Below are 19,409 nucleotides of genomic sequence, written 5' to 3' on the forward strand. Positions count from 1 at the left end.
CAGAGTACCATAAGTGCTAAGAAATGAGCTTACTAAAATTACAGTGTAACAATATTGGCAAGTTGGGGGAATGGGAAAAGTGAGGATGTGTGGTAAGTGTACTGATAACTTATAAAAACACAAACTTTAAACAATAGAAAAAAGAAGGAAAAGAGTAATGTTTAAATGACTTGAAAATAAAAGTTGAATAATTTCAGAAATAAAATGAAATGAGAAAGGATTCACATCAGTTACAAATACCAGGATGTGGAAAGATGCATGAAATCATATGAAACAAAGCCATGTAGAAAAAGCCACATGGAAACAAGCAGCAGTCACAGAAATGGTGGGAGAACTATAACCCCAGAAAACATATCCTTTTATGTTAGGTCACATAATCCACTGTGTTATTTAGAATATAAAATAATCTTGAGAACCTGGTCATTGTCTCATTATTGTTCTGCACAAGGATACCAGAAAGCACTGGAATAAGTGCCGAAGTCTTTTATACACTTTCTGGTATCATATCAAATAGAAATTAAACATCCTTTCATTATCACCTTGAAGACCATTAGTGCAACTAGAAACACTTCTCATTAATTTCCAAATAAATTATTGCCATTTCACACATAACTTATTCTGCCTTCCAGAATCCACTGCAAAGTACAATTTGAATCACCACCCATTTAAATGCAGTAGTTCTTTAGAAAATGTGGATGATTTCACCTATATGTGTAAAGAGTGTGCAATTTTCAGCCCATTTCTTCCCTTTTGACTTTATAAATCCCTACTATAAGTATTGAAAAGAGACAGGCTTTTTTTTGTATTTCTTTTTTTTATTCTCCCATTTCCTCAGCATTTGAATGCTGCCTGGGCACAAGCGAATGAGGTATGAATGTATTAATTCAATTGTTTATTTGTTCATTTACAAATACTGGTAGGACTCATGCATGTCCATTTCAGTTTTAAACACTAGGGATACAACCTTGAAAAAAAAAAAAACGCTGGGCACAATGCCTCATGCCTGTAATCCCAGCACTTTGGGAGGCCAGGGCAGGCAGATCACTTGGGCTCAGGGGTTCACAACCAGCCTGGGCAACATGGCAAAACCTCATCTCTACAAAAAATAAAAAATTAGCCAGGCAAGGTGGCAGGTGCCTGTATTCCCAGCTACTGGGGATGCTGAGATGGGAAGATCAATTAATTGAGCCTGGGAGGCGGAGGTTGCAGTGAGCCAAGGTTTGTACCACTGCACTCCAGCCTGGGCAACAGAGCTAGACCCTCTCTCAAAAAAAAAAAAAAAAAAAATATCTTTGCTCTCACAGAGCTCATCGTCTAATCAGATTATAACCAAATAAACGAAAAATTATATGGGATGTCAGAATGTATTAATTGCTACAGAGGAAAACAGAGAGTACATGCTGAATAGAGAGCCCTAGAGATGATAAAGAAGGCATGACTATCATAAAATGATTATCTGTCATTAAAGAAAAATAAAAGGTAGCCACTGGGGAATTGAGTCACATATTCAAAGGGGAAATATGGCCCATTACGTCTTGTCAGTATGTATATGGCTTCTACAACCATAGACTTGATTTTTGATGGAAATACTGGATTTACCCAAAGAAAAAGAATCTTAAGATTGCTTGTATGAAGAAAGAATATTCTAAGTAACAGGTGCCAAGTTTCAGAATCTTAGGTGAGGGAAGGGACTGTTAGAATCAATAACAGTAAAAGGAGTGGGGAGGCTTGTGTTTTAGTCTCTTGAAAACAGTGCTAAGGGCCACGAGGCAAGTGAAGCAAATAAAATAAAGCATCAACACAATGACTGTTCCCAGAAGGGCAGTAGGAATGTAATGTCATGGTGAAAAACAGGCACCCACAAGGCTAATGCATTTGTAGGCTGCTTGATGCCAAGAGCCTTTGGCATCAAAGTACTTTTGTCCTCTAAATGCCTATTTTACAATTGGCAAAGCCACAAGAAGGGCATTTCCAGGGTGGAACATCTGGTTCATTTTACCCAAGTAAGTCAGCAAGTGTTTACTATTTTGTTGATTTTTTTGAAGCCTGTGCATATCCAACAAAGTTCATGATCATAACACATACGATCTGTATAATCTTGCCATTTTCAGATTTTTTTTGTGTCCCAATCTGTCACCCAGGCTGAAGTGCAAAGTGCAGTGATGCAGTCACAGTTCACTGCAGCCTTGGACTGCTGAATTCAAGCGATCCTCCCACCTTGGACTCCCTTGGATTATAGGTGTGAGCCACTGTACCCAACCTCTACTGTAAATAATCTTGAGCAGTCCAGGGCCTAAGGGATTTTGTCCTTCATGTAACAACAGCATCTTATTTTCCATGCCTTTTAGGAAACTAGATAACTGTTTAATCTGAGATATCATTTACATTTTTTAGAACCTCAGTAATCATGTCATTTGTGTCAAATTCCAAATTCTCCAATATATCATTCATACTTGATTGCATTAATCATCTATTATGTAATTATTTGTAAATGTATGCAAACTCCATTGCTGTCAAATAATCCCTTGTCTATATATTATTTTAGGAAAAATAATTAAAGAGGAAAATCAAACAGATAAAACTGTTTATGTAAACAAGGCAACCATTTTCTCCCATTATTCTAAAGCAAATGTGTATAAGAATGAACCTTGTGGATGAATAAAGTATGGCAGTGGAACATTATTCCACTGAATAGAAGGAAATCCTATCATATGCAACAACACGGATGAACCTTGAGGACACTGTGCTAAGTAAAATAAGCCAATCAGGCCAGGTGTGGTGGCTCATGCCTGTAATCCCAGAACTTTGGAAGGCCAAGATGGGTGGATCATCTGAGGTGAGAAGTTTGAGACCAGCCTGGCCAACACGGTGAAGCCCCGTTTCTACTCAAAATATGGAAATTAGCCAGCTGTGGTGGTACATGCCTATAATCCCAGCTACTTGGGACGCTGAGGCAGGAGGATCGCTTGAACCCGGGGGTGGAGGTTGCAGTGAGCTGAAACCATGCCATTGCACTTCAGCCTGAGCAACAAGAGCGAAACTCCGTCTCAAAAATAAAAATAAAAAAATAAGCCAGTCGGAGAAGGACAAATACTCTATGATTCCACCTATACATGAGGTATCATGAGGTATCTAAAATAGTCAAAACTCACAGAAGCAGAAAGTGGAATGATAGTTCTCGGAGGCTGTGGGCTGGGGAAATAGGGAGTTGCTGTTCATAGGGATAGGATTTTAGTCAGGCAAGATGAGAAATTTCTAAAGATCTATATACCTTGGCACTCATAGTTAACAATGCTGTACACTTCACTGTAGACTTAAAAATTGTTAAGAGGATAGATCTCTTTCTATGTATTCTTCACTACAGTTTTTTTAAAACTGAACTTTTTTTTTTCTTTTTTGAGATGGAGTCTTGCTCTGTCACCCAGGCTGGAGTGCAGTGGTGTGATCTCAGCTCACTGCAACCTCCGCCTCCTGGGTTCAAGCAATTCTCCTGCCTCAGCCTCCTGAGTAGCTGGGATTACAGGCACGCACCACCATGCCCGGCTAATTTTTTGTATTTTTAGTAGAGACAGGATTTCACTGTGTTGGCCAGGCTGGTCTTGAACTCCTGACCTCGTGATCCACCCACTTCGGCCTCCCAAAGTAAAAACTGATATGTTGAAAGTTATAAGAGATTGTAAAACTTGTTGAAAGTTATAAGAGATCCGTGACCTTGTTTTGCACCATTTTTTTTTCTTACAAAGTCTGTGTTGACTCTGTAGGTTAGGTCCTTGGTTGCCTGCAACAAAAGCCTGAGAACCTTAATCAAAAAAGAGAGTTACTAGAAGCATGCTTGAGATGCAGAGGCTTGATGGGACACTGGAGGACCAGACTTGGAATGAATCAAAAGATTACAGGAGTCTGAGCAGTAAGAACTGCAGGAAGCCAGTGTGGTCCCCATGATACTATTGCCCCCTTTCTGCCTGCTCACCCCCTGCCATAAGAAGCTCCAAATGGCCAGTTGGCAGCTTCAGCTGCTAATTCAGTAGAAGCATCATGGGGTTTTCTAGTGAAAGCATTTCTCTCTTGAATACTAAAACCTTTATATCAGCAAAGTTCAAAGTCACAGGGATTAGATGCAACAAAAAATTTTCGTGACTCATTAAGTGTAATTGTGAGAGGCACCATCACCCTATTTTCACCCTTTGCTTCCCATACCACAGCTTCTGTTTTGGGGGGAAAAATACCACCTATTATCCTGTTCACTAATTTAGAGCATAGACCTCTTGAAGGATTATGCTAAAATCTTACAAGGTGTCATTTCCTGGTTATGGGCATACCTACATCTTAATAACCCATTTCACAGTTTTATAGGGCCAGATGCCTCTAGGTGATAGCGGTGTGATAGGATCAATGAATCCCATAGCCTCAGTCCCTTTCCCTATCTCCACCACTGTTAAATGAATTACTTGATCTGTGGCAATATGTAGGATACCATGACTATGTATAAGGCATTCTGTAAGTTCACGTATGGTGGCACTAACATGGCCTAAATCTAGATTAAATATATTACAACGAAGACATATCTATGTCCCCTCCATGATGGTCCCCTACAGTAAGGTACCATATTCAGGATGTCAATAGCTACTGGAAAACTGGGTTGTAAGCCGGCCCAACTAGGTAAGAGTAAGTCTGTTGAGCCCAGGTACAGCCTCCATCTCTCTACCATGAGTTCAAAGTGGAATCAAAATACTGACTGATAACTGTGGGACAGGACATTTTGTTCCATTATTAAATTTTTTTCATGGAGGGGGCTTTTGGCGGCCATTCACATAAGATACACGTATGAACATACTCTACACTCACCAATATACCTCTTCCTCAAACCTTCTAGTTACCAGCCCCTGATCTTGTTTTTTACCCAACATGCCAAACCCTTCGCCTCTGCTCATGAGTTGGTGTGGATCTTTACCTACATCTCTCCATCTCTTCCTCTGGAAAAAGTAAACAGTGAGAGGTGGCACTAGAAGTTCCGCAAATGGAACTTTTCCACTGACCTTCAAGTTCTCCGTTGAGTGGGACTTACTGATGCTAGCATATCATTCAGAGCCATTTTAAGGCATACTTGAATTTTTTTTCCTCTTTCATTATAGGGAAATCCAGATAAGGCCATGAGTTGAGAGGGTGCTGTAGGAGTAGATGTGCTGGGTCTGTGAACCTTGTTATTCCAGGTCCATTCAGGTCCCACCCCATATTCCTTCCTGTATATGTGACCTCTCCTTGGTGATGAAGCTCTAGCCTGGTGAATCAGAACACCCTGTTCATTCATGATGGACCTTCAGACTGTATGTCACTGGGTGTTCCACCGTCAGGCATTTAGTCTCTATCAAAGCCAAGTTATAAGCCAGTATTTATTTTTTAAAATATAATTGTATTTGACAAAGAAAGCATGCTTTTATTCCAAAATGCCACTTCTGTAATTGTCCAGTGGAGGCTTCCTGGGCCTGATGGAGCATCCTAGGCTGCTAGTTACTTTAGGCAGGCACCATTAGATCTGATGGACCGTGGGCCAAGTGGCAATGTTGCCTGCATTGTCGCTTGGACCAGCCAATGGGACTTCTCTTGCTTTCAGCTAGCAGGCTTTTGGTTTTCCCACTTAATGGATCAGAGAAACATATTATACTGATAATGTTTCCTCCAAAATTAAAAGAGGTCCACCAAGTATTATGCATTTTCTTTTCTTGGAGGGGGTATAAGATATGGCAACTTTTCTTCTTTGGAGAAGTTTCATCAACATACCCCTGATTCAAGTGCTCCCTTCTCCCAAGAAACCTCACAGAGATTGCTGGCTACTATATTTTCATTGGATATATCTTTAGGTTGCATGTATTTCTGAATATATAATTTATCCACCTCCTTCCAACACTGATAATACTCATAGCAGTTCAGTGACCTCAGTGTGAGAATATAAGACCACACTAGTAATAGGCACAACGTTGGGCACCTTTCTTTTTTTGCACTGCTGCTGTCTCTTCTCTCAAACTTCCTCAGTCTCTCTGTTGTTTCTTCTGTTTTCAAAGCAACTGTGTACATGGCTTAGACTAAATCAACCGTTCATTCACTAAGGTGCACCAAGTGCCCACTATGTGCTAGGTACTTGAAAACCAGTTCTTCAACAGTGAGCAGTATTGACATGGCACCTGCATGCCTCTGATAATTAGCAAGCCAGTAGGATGGATCCAGAAAGAGGAAAGGAGGAAAAAGGATGCCATACAAGAGTTCGAACACACAGTGATTCTACCTACAGCCTAAGAAACAGACCCTTCCAAACAGCAGCCATTTGTCCTTCTGTGGAGTAATTAGTAAGAGGGGTAAAGTATGCCTCCAGTTCTCTTTTATGGGGAGAGGAGGGTTGAATGGAACTTCCATTTCTTCCTATAGTAGAAGCCTAAATGTGAGGAAAAAAGGAAGAGTTTCTCCTGATATTAGCAGTATTCCTTGGCAGTGTTGAGTGCCCACTTGAGATTGGTTATAATTAATTCATAGTGACACCACCCTGCCTGGTTGAGTGATTTTCCCCAGAAACATTCAGCTGCATGATGGACTGATCCAGAGATAGAGGTTTCCTAGGTGAATATGACAGAAGGATAAGGGCTTGGAAATTGAGATATTTCCAAGAGAACAATTATAATGATGTCTCATTGAACTCAAGATATGGAAGAAGGCGAAGATCACAGAGTATTAGTAGATAGAAAGTGAGAGAGTTGGTCAATGGATTACAAATCTTGATGAAATTAAATAATCACCACAGTAAAAAAGGACAGACAGGCTGGCAGGCTGTGAGGTTTTGATATTTTTAGTGGACTGTGTAAATTTCCAATTTTGGAGGTAATTAATATTTCTGATGAAAAGGAAATAGATGAGAAAGGAAGAATAGAGAGAAAGGTTTATTAGAGATGAGGAAGTCAAAGAATTTGAGAGGTGACACCAGGCAGTTCATCCAAATGGTTGTTGAAATCAGTAAGCAGAATGACAGGAATTGAAACAGAAAGGAAAACAAAGCAAAGTGCTAAAATCTTTGCACATGGAGAATGACCAAGCAGTTGGCAAATGACAGCAGATGATAGAGCCAGATGGCATAAGCCTCAAAGGAGCAGGGGATTTTTTTTTACAACAGGGATTGGGAAAGAATAATTATCTGGAAGTTGCACTGGGGAAACAGAAGCCATCTCCTCCTGATCCTAGAGAATGGGCAGCTGTGAGCATGCTGCAGGGAAACGAGTGGTCTCAGGGACCAGCAGTTTTCAATTAAGACAAGGAGCGGAGACTGCTCCTTTGGCAATGGGATACGATTTGCTGATAGTGTAGCCTTCAACGTATGAAAGAGCCATCAGCTTTCTTTTGTAATTAAAACCGGATATTCCACTTGGAGGGACAAGGGACTGCTAGGAGCTTATAACCCCGATCCCTCCGCTTCAAAATTCACCTTCCCCATCATCACATCACCCTCATGCTGTATTTAGGGTTTTTGTATCTGCTTTACCATTCTTGCCAGAGAATAGTCTCACCTCTTCATTCCCTCATAACACACATGAAACCAGGTTAGAATCCATGCCATTTATTTCTCTCTTCCTTCCTTGTTTCTGTTCTTCTTTTCTTCCCTTCATTTCCCAACCTCACAATGGTTTTCTTTCCCTTAAATCATCCATTCATTCAGGGAGACTTCTTTTTCTTTTTCTTTTTTTTTGGAAACAGTCTCTCTCTGTCACCCAGGCTAGAGTGCAGTGGCATAATCTCAGCTCACTGCAACTTCCACCTCCTGGGTTCATGCGATTCTCCTGCCTCAGCCTCCCAAGTAACTGGGACTACAGGTGTGTGCCACCACACCCGGCTAATTTTTTTTATTTTTGGTAGAGATGGGGTTTCACTGTGTTGGCCAGGTTGGTCACAAACTCCTGACCTCTGGTGATCCGCCTGCCTCAGCCTCCCAAAGTGCTGGGATTACAGGTGTGAGCCACTGCAGGGGCTCATTCAGGGAGACTTTCAAAGCCTAGAAGGAAATAGATACAAAGTATCATACTACAAGATATGGTTGCTTAAAAAATATTGTTATTCATCATCAATTCTTGAGTTCCTTACAGGGAAACCTCCCTACCTAGTGCTTTTAGAATCTGTTCCCTACCTTCTTATAATTCCTTCAAGAACTTCTAGAGACCTAAGTGTCCCAACTTATGGGAGAAAGGTCAAGAGGTAGATAGCTGCTCCCTCAACACCTCTGTTAAGACCTGCCTTTCAGTTGGAGTTTCCCATCTGAAGGCCTGCTTCTTCCCCCAAATGACTGATAACGGCAGTGTCCAATTGTTTTAGGAAAAGTGGTATCTCCAGAACAACTATACCTGAATCTGAAGCCCCACAGACCCACACACAGAAACTAGAAATCAGGTTACTACATAGAAATGACAGATGTTATACTGAGTCCTTTTATTCTAACTAATTATTCATAAGGGTTGTTTTATAATGTGTATTACATGTACTTTGCTATCGTTCTGTAGGATGATTTGCCAACTGTATTCTAAATGTGTTTTCAAAATTAAATACAATCAGTTAATAGGGTTGCTTATTTTAAAAAGAAAACAAAAGATAAGTTTTTGAAAGCATAGTATTTCCTAGCTAGGTGTGGTGGCTCATGCCTGTAATCCCAGCACTTTGGGAGGCCGAGACTGGTGGATCACCTGAGGTCAGGAGTTCGAGACCAATCTGGCCAACATGGTGAAACTTCATCTCTACGAAAAATATAAAAATTACTTGTGCGTGGTGGTGAGCGCCTGTAATCCCATCTACTTGGGAGACTGAGGCAGGAGAATAGCTTGAACCCAGGAGGTGGAGGTTGCAGTGAGCCGAGAGCATTCCTTTACAAGAAAGAAAGAAAGAGAGAGAGAGAGAGAGAGAGAGAAAGAAAGAAGGAAAGAAACTGAAGGAAGGAAGGAAGAAATAAAGAAAGGAAGGTGTTTTTTACAGTGAAGACAAACAAGAAAGAAAGCAAGAAAACACAGTATTTCTCACTGAGTAAAACATGACTGTGTAATATATAAGCATTTCAGCATTGAGTTTTCAGCCACAAAAGGCATTTTTAAAATATTCTAGTAGTGGTAAATTAAATGGGTAGGAGGCATAAAAGTAATGCAGACTTGGTGCTGAGTAAATTCAAGCTTTCAGTCTAAGAACACAGCCTTAATTAGATTTCTCTTAAGACACTGCACATCTGCCTAAATTCACACATATAAAGATGAGTGACAAAACAATAACAAATTAGTTATCCCTCAAAGTTAAAATATAGCAACTGCATTATTCATAGCCTGCCAAAGATGGTGGGAGATTTTCTTATTGTCAATTTCTTTTTTTTTTTTTTTTTAGACTCTAACCATCGGGTTGGTGAAAAACTCAATTTCTGTATAATACTATAGTCCTTGACAAAAGTTTTTCAAAAATAGCCACTTAGGAATCTCTCTACTAGGAATTCTGAGGAGAAACAGGGAAGCAGGAGAAATAGAAAGAAAGAGGAGGTAAAATGCTTTCTTTGCACTCCCACAACAAAGCTATTCATGGCATCAGGTCACTGAACTGAGCTGTGATTTCAGCAATGAGAGCAAGTAGGAAAGTATGACAGTACCAAATCACCTGCTGGCCATTCACAGAGATCTTGGTACCTCAGGCAAGTAGTCAGATGAGTTCGCTTAAAGATCATTGACAAACTGGAAACTGAGACACATGGGATCTCTGGCTTGTACAACATTTAGCACTTATCCTCTCCAATAAAATTAATTAATCCAATATTGGCCAGGCATGGTGGCTCACGCCTGTAATCCCAGAACTTTGGGAGGCCGAGGTGGGTGGATCATGAAGTCAAGAGATCGAGACCATCCTGGCCAACATGGTAAAACTCTGTCTCTACTAAAAATACAAAAATTAGCCGGGCATGGTGGCACACACCTGTTAGTCCCAGCTAGTCAGGAGGCTGAGGCAGGTGAATTGCTTGAACCCGGAGGTTGCAGTGATCTGGGATCACGCCACTGCACATAGCGAGACTCCATCTCAAAAAAAAAAAAAAATTCCAGTATAACAAATATTTTATAACATCTGTCTTTTAACAGGCAATATGATTGACATAACAGCAAACCCAGTCAGCATATCGAGAAAATTAAGATAATCATAATGGCAGTAGGCCAGTGGTTCAAAGGAACTATGAGAGAGTACCTGGCCAGGCGCAGTGGCTCACGCCTGTAATCCCAACACTTTGAAGGCCGAGGTGGGTGGATCGTTAGGTCAGGAGTTCAAGACCAGCCTGACCAACATAGTGAAACCCCATCTCTTAAAAATAAAATAAAATAAAATAAAGGCCGGGCGCGGTGTCTCAAGCCTGTAATCCCAGCACTTTGGGAGGCCGAGACGGGTGGATCACGAGGTCGACAGATCGAGACCATCCTGGTCAACATGGTGAAACCCCGTCTCTACTAAAAATACAAAAAATTAGCTGGGCATGGTGGCACGTGCCTGTAATCCCAGCTACTGAGGAGGCTGAGGCAGGAGAATTGCTTGAACCCAGGAGGCGGAGGTTGCGGTGAGCCGAGATCGTGCCATTGCACTCCAGCCTGGGTAACAAGAGCAAAAACTCCGTCTCAAAAATAAATAAATAAATAATAAGTAAAATAAAATAATAAAAATTTAAAAAGAGTGCCTAAGAGGTGAGTGACAGGGAAGGCTGCTCAGATGGTATGATTATTGAGCTGACTATTAAAGCAGAAATAGGAGTTTCCTAGACCGAAAAGGGATAGAAGACATTCCAGATAGAGAAAACAACATGTGGAGGGGCAAGAAACATGAAACAGTATAGTCTTGCCACCTTGCCTCGTGATTCAGCCAGAAAACAGATGGCACAATTGTAGGTTAACTGAAAAGAGTTTAACGAAGTGACTATTTCCAGAAATATGGTTAGCATCAAGGACACCAACAAAAGATGGTGAAGCATTAAGAGATAGCAACAGTGGGAAGCCATTAATCACCTGGTTGAAAGAGATGAGGACAGAGAAAGGTATTACCAGAACCTGGTGACAGCTGTAGGCATGGGAGACAGTCTACCCAACAGAAACCTTGACTAGAAGCAGAGGAATACTACCACTGCTAAGCCACAGCCCAGCAAAAGCAAAGAGAGGGATACATACTCTGACTTCTCTTTCCTTCCGTCTCCAGCTGGCACCTCCCATTGGCTGAAACCCCTGCAAGCCAGAGGGCAAGGGAGTTTGGGAAAGCTTTCTGTGAAGGACAGCTTCCTCAGCCCTAGAGAAGGATGGAGACTAGATCTGGAGAGACATTCAGAGATCGTTAGCACACCTCAGATTCATATCACAGACCCGAACAGTCTCCTGTTTCTTGAATAGATATAATACAAGACTACCTGTAACTAATACTGTGACAAGTCAGCTATCTTAATCAGTTTGGGCTGGTATAACAAGTTACCACAGAATCGGGGTTTAAACAATAGAAATGTAGTTATCACAATTTTGGAGGCTGGAAGTGGATGATCAGGGAGATCCTGGTGCCAGCATGGTCAGGTTCCAGTGAGAGCCCTCTTCTGGGTTGCAGACAGCCATCTTGCATTCTCACATGGTAGAAAGAGGACTAGAGAGCTCTCTGGGGTATCTTTTTTTAAGGGCACTGATCTCATTCACGAAGGTTCCACCCTCATGACCTAAATTATATCCCAAAGGCCCCGCCTCCTAATACTACCACATTAGGGTGAAGATTTCAACAGAAGAATTTTGGAGTGACACAGACATTCAGTCCATACTGCAGCCCTTGTTTCTTTTTCCTAAATTGTTAGAGAGGAGTTCATTAAATTTTTTTTTTTTTTTTTTTTGAGACGGAGTTTCGCTCTTGTTACCCAGGCTGGAGTGCAATGGCACGATCTCGGCTCACCGCAACCTCCGCCTCCTGGGTTCAGGCAATTCTCCTGCCTCAGCTTCCTGAGTAGCTGGGATTACAGGCACGCGCCACCACGCCCAGCTAGTTTTTTGTATTTTTAGTAGAGACGGGGTTTCACCATGTTGACCAGGATGGTCTCGATCTCTCGACCTCGTGATCCACCCGCCTCGGCCTCCCAAAGTGCTGGGATTACAGGCTTGAGCCACCGCGCCCGGCCGAGTTCATTAAATTTTATGACGAATGAGATTCTTAAGATCTGGTTTGTTGTGCAACCTGTACCCTTCACTCAGTCTTTCAGTATGCCTATTTTTAACTACAATAATGTAATAATCTATCAGATCTTTCAAAGCAAAAACAAATAATCATAAGACAGTATGAGATGACATAGTAAGTGCTTATTTATCTATCTAAAAATAACTACTACTTTCGTGTTCTGTCAGTGTATGAAACTTGCATATTAGTCCCGTAGAATATTTTTGTTCATTTGAGATACCTCATATTTTATTTATAAATTCTAGTTAAATCACGTTAAGATATCTTCAAATGTTATTATGGTGCTAGATTGTTGGAAGAAGAAAAAGAACAAGTTGTCCTTATACAACCTTTTGTCTCTTATTTTTCAGATCAATAACTCGATCTTATTACCGCAACTCAGTTGGTGGATTTTTAGTATTTGACATTACTAACCGACGATCTTTTGAACATGTGAAAGATTGGCTAGAAGAAGCAAAAATGCACGTACAGCCATTTCGGATTGTATTTCTGCTAGTGGGACATAAATGTGATTTAGCTTCACAACGCCAAGTTACAAGGGAAGAAGCTGAAAAACTGTCAGCAGACTGTGGAATGAAGTATATAGAAACCTCAGCAAAGGATGCTACAAATGTTGAAGAATCCTTCACAATCTTGACAAGAGACATATATGAACTTATTAAAAAGGGAGAAATTTGTATTCAGGATGGCTGGGAAGGGGTTAAAAGTGGTTTTGTTCCAAATACTGTGCATTCTTCTGAGGAAGCAGTAAAGCCCAGGAAAGAGTGCTTCTGCTGACTTCAAACATGCCAAAGAACTAACAGGAACAGATTGGGTGTCATTTCAGGATAAATACCAACATTAACAGCAGAATGATGCAATAAAGCATTTAAAAAGGTTACAAACCCACACTAATACTATTTTGTAAGGCATTTGATTCAGAGCACTATGCTCACTTGTTACACTACCAGATTGGGTATTTTGCTAAATTATCAGGCAAAGCGGCCAACGTTTTTCTTGAAACTGGAAAATCTACGTAGTTACCTCCATTCTTACTTTGTTAGCATACACTGACCTTAGTGTCCAGATATGTCAATATTACTCATTTTTCTTGACAGTTTGAATGGATTTTTGTACATATATAGTCAACTGAAAAGATTGTATCAGGAATTACGTTCTCTTGAGTTAATATTGAATTCCAAAGTGCATTTAAATATGTATGCACTGTTCACCTGCAGAGTAAACAATCTCAGAAATATTCACTAGGACGTAAATAGCAGTTCCTTGTTTAAGGTACCAGGCTTTTTCCCCATTCTTTGGAAATGTTTGTCCTCCCTTAATTTTGCCTCAACACAAGAAAATAAGTTTTATGTTCATTTTTGTTCCCTAATTTATTACTCCTAAAAATGCATTATGTTTTACAAAGATATCTAAGGATTAAGCAAAATATTTTAAGCAAATATTTGTAAAATTTAAAACAGAGGACTGCTCATCAAATGTTTCCTTTTCCTTTTTTTTTTTTTTTGAGACAGGATTTTGTTTTGTCGCCCAGGCTGGAGTGCAGTGGCGATATCTTGGCTCCCTGCAACCTCTGTTTCCTGGGTTCAAGCGATTCTCAGTACCTTACCTCAGACTCCTGAATAGCTGGAACTGCAGACGTGTACCACCACGCCTGGCTAATTTTAGTATTTTTAGCAGACATAGGCTTTGTCCATGTTGCCCAGGCTGGTCTCCAACTCCTGGCCTCAAGCAATTCACCCACCTTGGCCTCCAAAGTGCTGGGATTACAGGCATGCACTGCCATGCCTTATCTAAATATGAACAGTATACTGTAACAGTAGCAAATGTTCTGCTGTTACAGTATACTGTTCATATTTAGATAAGAAAAATAAAATTTATTTATATATTGACATTTTCAAAAAATAAATGCAATTTACCTTGAACTATTGTCAAAATTATTAATATAGGTAAACATAGAATGTTTTTAGTAAAAGCATTTTTCTCCAAGTGAGTTTCCAAATTTCCTCATTTCCAATACAAAAAGAATGCAGAAGAGATTTTTCTGAACAAGGAAAATTGGCTAGATGTTCGATATATTTAGCCTTCAAATTGCATTTTACAATCTCATCAGTATAAGTGAAAATAGAATAATCAATTAAGATGGTAAAATGACTTTTGAGTTTACTGATTTTTAACTTATTGATTAAATTCTCCTGGAAGGGATATTTTGATCATAGTGTCAAATATTTTATAATGTACACTTCTATTCTGTTCTGTAAACTATTCTTAATCACAAAGGAGTACCAAGTGAAGTTTTTTGGAATCATAGGGTTTTTACTGTTAAACTATAGTTGCTTCATTTGTTTGAAAACCTAAATAGCATAATAGAAAGAATATTTAATAAGAAATCAGAAAACTTGGTTACCAATATCTAACTATGACGAAGTCACTTGACCTCTGTAAGCACCATTTTTCTTATCTGTAAAATTAGGCTAATAACCCCATTATTATTGTGTTTCATGGAAAATTATTTTGAGAATCTAGTGAATCATGCAAAAAATGCTTTGTAAATAGAGTAAGCATTTTACAGAGTTGAGACTGATGTGCTGCTCATGGGCATACTATTATATTTACAATGGGTGAGAATTTTTTTCTCATGAGTTTTCCTTTCATTCCTATGCAGAGGGAGTAGAAAAAGATGTGTGTTTTCATAGACCCATAGGAATTCTTTGTCGCATATCCTCTGCTTATTTGGGGAGGGTGGGGGCGGCAACGGGGTCTTGTTCCATTGACCAGGGTGGAATGGCATGATCACAGTTTACTGCGTCCTGAGCTTCCCAGTCTCAAGCAAGCCTCCCACTTCAGCCTCCCGCTAGCTGGGGCCACAGGTACACACCATCATGCCTGGCTAACTTTTTATTTTTTGTAGAGACAGGGTCTCCCTATGTTGCCCAGGGTGTAGGTCTCCTACTTCAGGGCACTGCAATCCTTCCACCTCGGTGTCCCAAAGTGCTGGAATTACAGGCGTGACCCTCCCATGCCTGGCTTCCTCTGCTTTTTTTTACCCTGAACTATTGTTCTTGCCAAGTGGAAATAATAGAGGGATGTTCCTGCAGACAACCTAATCAAAAGTCACGTTTGTGCTTTTTGTGCATCTTCGAAGTAGATATTTAATTGTATTTTCAAATACTTGTACATTTTCTAGGTTCATGCATTTTTAATTGTGCTTATGGAGAGAATATAAATTATAACTATATAAGGTATGAATATTTATATTGTCAGCATTTTCTTGATATCCTTAGGTTAATTTCACGAGTTCAAACCATAATTAACCAAATGAGAAAATACTTGTTCCCCAAAATGTAAAGTAGTCCATTTTACTGTTACAGTTTTCAATCTTATATGACAATTTCCTGTCAATCCAAAATGGCCTAAACCCAAACACTGAAAATCTAACAGCAGTTTAAAGTACAGTCACCTGTGCCTACTTCTAAAGTTAAATAGCTAAAACATAAAATATGAATTAAATTTCAGTGGACACCCTTTATAATACTAAGATCGGGAGAGACTAATACTTGGGCTGAAGGATATCATGTGTTCCAAGATTTAAAACAGAGCTAAAGAACTAGAAGAAACAAACAGGAAGGCAGGGCCAGAAGTTCAATGCATGAGCAGAAGGAAGTCTAGAACTCGTCTCATAGCACCTTGTTCACCACACTGTGCTTGGTGTGTGTGTGTATTGGGTGGGGGAAGGGAGAGATAGGAGGAGGATGTCAAGAAAAGGGCAAATGTGTTCTAACTGAATCCACAAAATATAAAATAGGGTTAAATAATTTTTATATTATAGAGGAGCTATTTATGGTAAAACAATAGTAAAGTGAACAATGATGACTGCAAAAATCTGACTGCTTGTACAAGATTGCCAAACATTTGTCTAACCTTAGCCAGTTATCTTTATGCATTCATATATATATAAAATAGCTGACCTATTTTCTTACACGTCATTATAGAGAATATGGATAATAATGCCAAAATACTGAAATTATTTGCTCCAGGCAAAATGCTTTTACCAAGTTTCTTAGAAATCAAATATATTTGATTTTAAAGTTATTTTATTTAAAATTTAATTTAAATTTAAAATTAATAAATGATGTAGCTTATTACTAAATAATTTAAGTAAATGTAGTTTTTTGTTTTGTTTTGTTTTGTTTTGTTTTGTGACAGATTCTTGCTCTGTCTCCCACGCTGAAATGCAGTGTGTGATCTCAGCTCACTGCAACCTCTGCCTCCTGGGTTCAAGCAATTCTCCTGCCTCAGCCTCCCAAGTAGCTGGGATTACAGGCATGCACCACCACGCCGAGCTAATCTGGTATTTTTTTTAGTAGAGACAGGGTTTCTCCAAGCTGGTCAGGCTGGTGTCAAACTCCTGATGACGTCGGGTGATCCGCCCACCTCGATCTCCCAAAGTGCTGGGATTACAGGCGTGAGCCACTGCACCCGGCCTAATTTTTGTATTTTGAGTGGAAATGTGGTTTCACCATGTTGGCCAGACTCGTTTCCAACTCCTGACCTCAAGTGATCCACCTGCCTCAGCCTCCCAAAGTGCTGGGATTACAGACATGAGCCACCAGCACTGTAAATATTATTTTTTAAAAAAAGAATGAAAACTGTCCAATCTTTATCGTAAACTTGTTTCTGATGGAAACTGCTCATCTTGAGCTGCATTCATACTCCCAATTGATGTAGTGATGTGATGGTAAGTGTAAGCCAAAATGTTTAATCAGAATTTTTTTTTTTTTTTTAAAGATGGGGTTTCACCATGATGGCCAGGCTGGTCTTAAACTCCTGACCTCAGGTGATCCACCCACCTCAGCCTCCCAAAGTGCTAGGATTATAGGCGTGAGCCACCGCGCCCGGCCTAATCAGAATGTTTTTAAAAGTGGCCTTTGTTCTAGGTTTTCAAAAGCCTCAAACATTCCATGCCTTTTTGTGTGGCAACCAAAACAGTCTTTTATATTATTATTTAGATAACTTTACCAGAACAAAGTCTTTTTATCCAACTTTACGTCATTAAAAAATGAATCTGTGGATTAATAAAATCATTTTAAGAGTATTTTTGTTCGGTTTTATACTGCATTTGGTTAAGAACAGAGCTTTCAAAGTGACTTTAAAGAATGCACTGTATTTGAATAATTTCCTTAGTTCTCATACAGTGAGACAAACTGGCAAGACTAAAGATCCATTCACAAACTTACTCATTTGTTTCTCAGTAACTATCTAGAAAGATTTCACTTGGAAATGCAAAAGAAACATGTAGTGTGTTTTTTTTGTTGTTTGTTTGTTTGTTTGTTTTTTTAAGAAAAAACATCCTCTCTCAGCACGGGGTGCTGAAAAAAGAAAAAACTGAAAGACTATAAGGGTTTTACTTTTTGTTTGTTTTTTAGAGACAGAGTCTTGTGCTGTTACCTAGGCTGGAGTGCAGTGACCTCAAACTCCTGGTCTTAAGCGATCCTCCCACTCCAGCCTCCCAAAGTTCTCGGATTACAAGCATGAGTCACCACGCCCAGCCTATAAAGGCTTTAATCTTAGATTCTATGTATTTGTAAATGGTAGGATACAATCCCAACCAGAAGTTAACTCTTGGAAATTTCACAGCTGATAAATAGTCATCTCTGCTTAGAATCTTTCTCAACTATGAATATTTTCACCAAACTTTACTGAGCTACTGATCTTCACTTGATCTTAACAGACTAATCTCCCGAAACTTAATGAACTGCTGCATGACCTGGTATTTCTATACTGCTAATGACTGATGCAAGTAGACACATGAGTGATGAGCTGTGACAATCTATATCAATCATTACACAGTCACTTCCTGCACATAATCATGGTAGAAAATAAATGAAAACAAAATTTTGAGGTATAAAAAATTTGTGTATCTTGTTATTATTTCTGGGTAAATTTTTTCTTTTTAAAAAAATAGTGCCTAAAACATTGTCTTACCTGTATGACATTCAGTGACTACTAATTGATTGTTATTGTGTTGAATTACTCATTTTAAATGTGGGTTCCACATACTTGGTTTCAATTTATACATTTCATGGAAGAATAAACATGTTTTATCATCATCATCCCTTGGCATTTTTTTTTTTTTTCAGGATGACAGTCAATGGAAGTAGGATAAGTGTAAACTTTCTGAAGTATGTTATTAATGTTATTTGATTTTAAATAATGAATAAAAGAATGAGAATGAGAACTATGATTGTCATGGAATTATCACGGTATCTACCTTTAACAAGCCATCTTTAATGGTGCTTTTAAAATAGAAACAACTATTTAACTGCCATTTTGTGTGTATGTATTTACAAATGAAGTGCACACAAGAATCAATTCAAGATCCATAATACCTTACATATTACATTATGCCGTGGTGGAATGTGGGGTAGAACCCCATAATCAGACATCAATATTTATACAGCAAATGTATGAATATTCCCACCATAAGAGTAAATAGCCTGTCATCAGTTTGGGTCAGATTTTTGTTGCCAAATGAGTTATAAAAAGAATCTTCAATTTTTCAGAGCTTTTTGGATTTCAGAATTGCAGAAAACAGTCATGTGCTATGTACTATGCCTTTTACTATGCTTTAACAGATATTTCAAAATTTGCAACTTTTCTCTTTTTGGCTCATCTTTGTCATGCTTCAGCCTTTCAGGTAGTGGGAGCTTATGAAATTTTGAACTGAGCTGTTAAATCACACAGAAAATATTCATACCTTCTGCATAACCAGTTACCCATGTAAAATGATGACCACAGTGCTTGGCACATAATTTTTATTATTATTTTTGTTTTATTTTTTATTTTATTTTTATTTTATTTATTAATTTATTTATTAAGACAGGAGTTTCGCTCTTGTTGGCCAGGCTGGAGGGCAATGGCCTGATCTCGGTGCACTGCTACCTCCACCTCCCGGGTTCAAATGATTCTCCTGCCTCACCCTCCCAAGTATCTGGGATTACAGGCACCCGCCACCACACCCGGCTAATTGTTCTATTTTTAGTACGGACAGGGTTTCTCCATGTTGGTCAGGCTGGTCTTGAACTTCTAACCTCAGGTGATCTGCCCACCTCGGCCCCCCAAAGTGCTCGGATTACAGGTGTGAGCCACTGTGCCCAGCCTATTTTATTTATTTATTTATG

At 39.4% G+C, this 19,409-nt stretch overlaps 1 protein-coding gene across 1 annotated transcript in view; it reads left to right on the forward strand.

Moving 5' to 3' along the window:
- RAB39A (RAB39A, member RAS oncogene family) overlaps positions 1-18,460 on the forward strand; it is a 37,400-nt gene extending 18,940 nt beyond the window's left edge. The window contains exon 2 of the mRNA XM_003923745.3: positions 12,582-18,460. Coding sequence (XP_003923794.1) covers positions 12,582-13,008 — 427 coding nt within the window. The 3' untranslated portion in view covers positions 13,009-18,460. The remainder of the gene's footprint in view (positions 1-12,581) is intronic.
- Positions 18,461-19,409: the final 949 nt, after the last annotated feature.

Source organism: Saimiri boliviensis, chromosome 6 (genome assembly GCF_048565385.1).
Source record: "Saimiri boliviensis isolate mSaiBol1 chromosome 6, mSaiBol1.pri, whole genome shotgun sequence".
NCBI classification, from domain to species: domain Eukaryota; kingdom Metazoa; phylum Chordata; class Mammalia; order Primates; family Cebidae; genus Saimiri; species Saimiri boliviensis.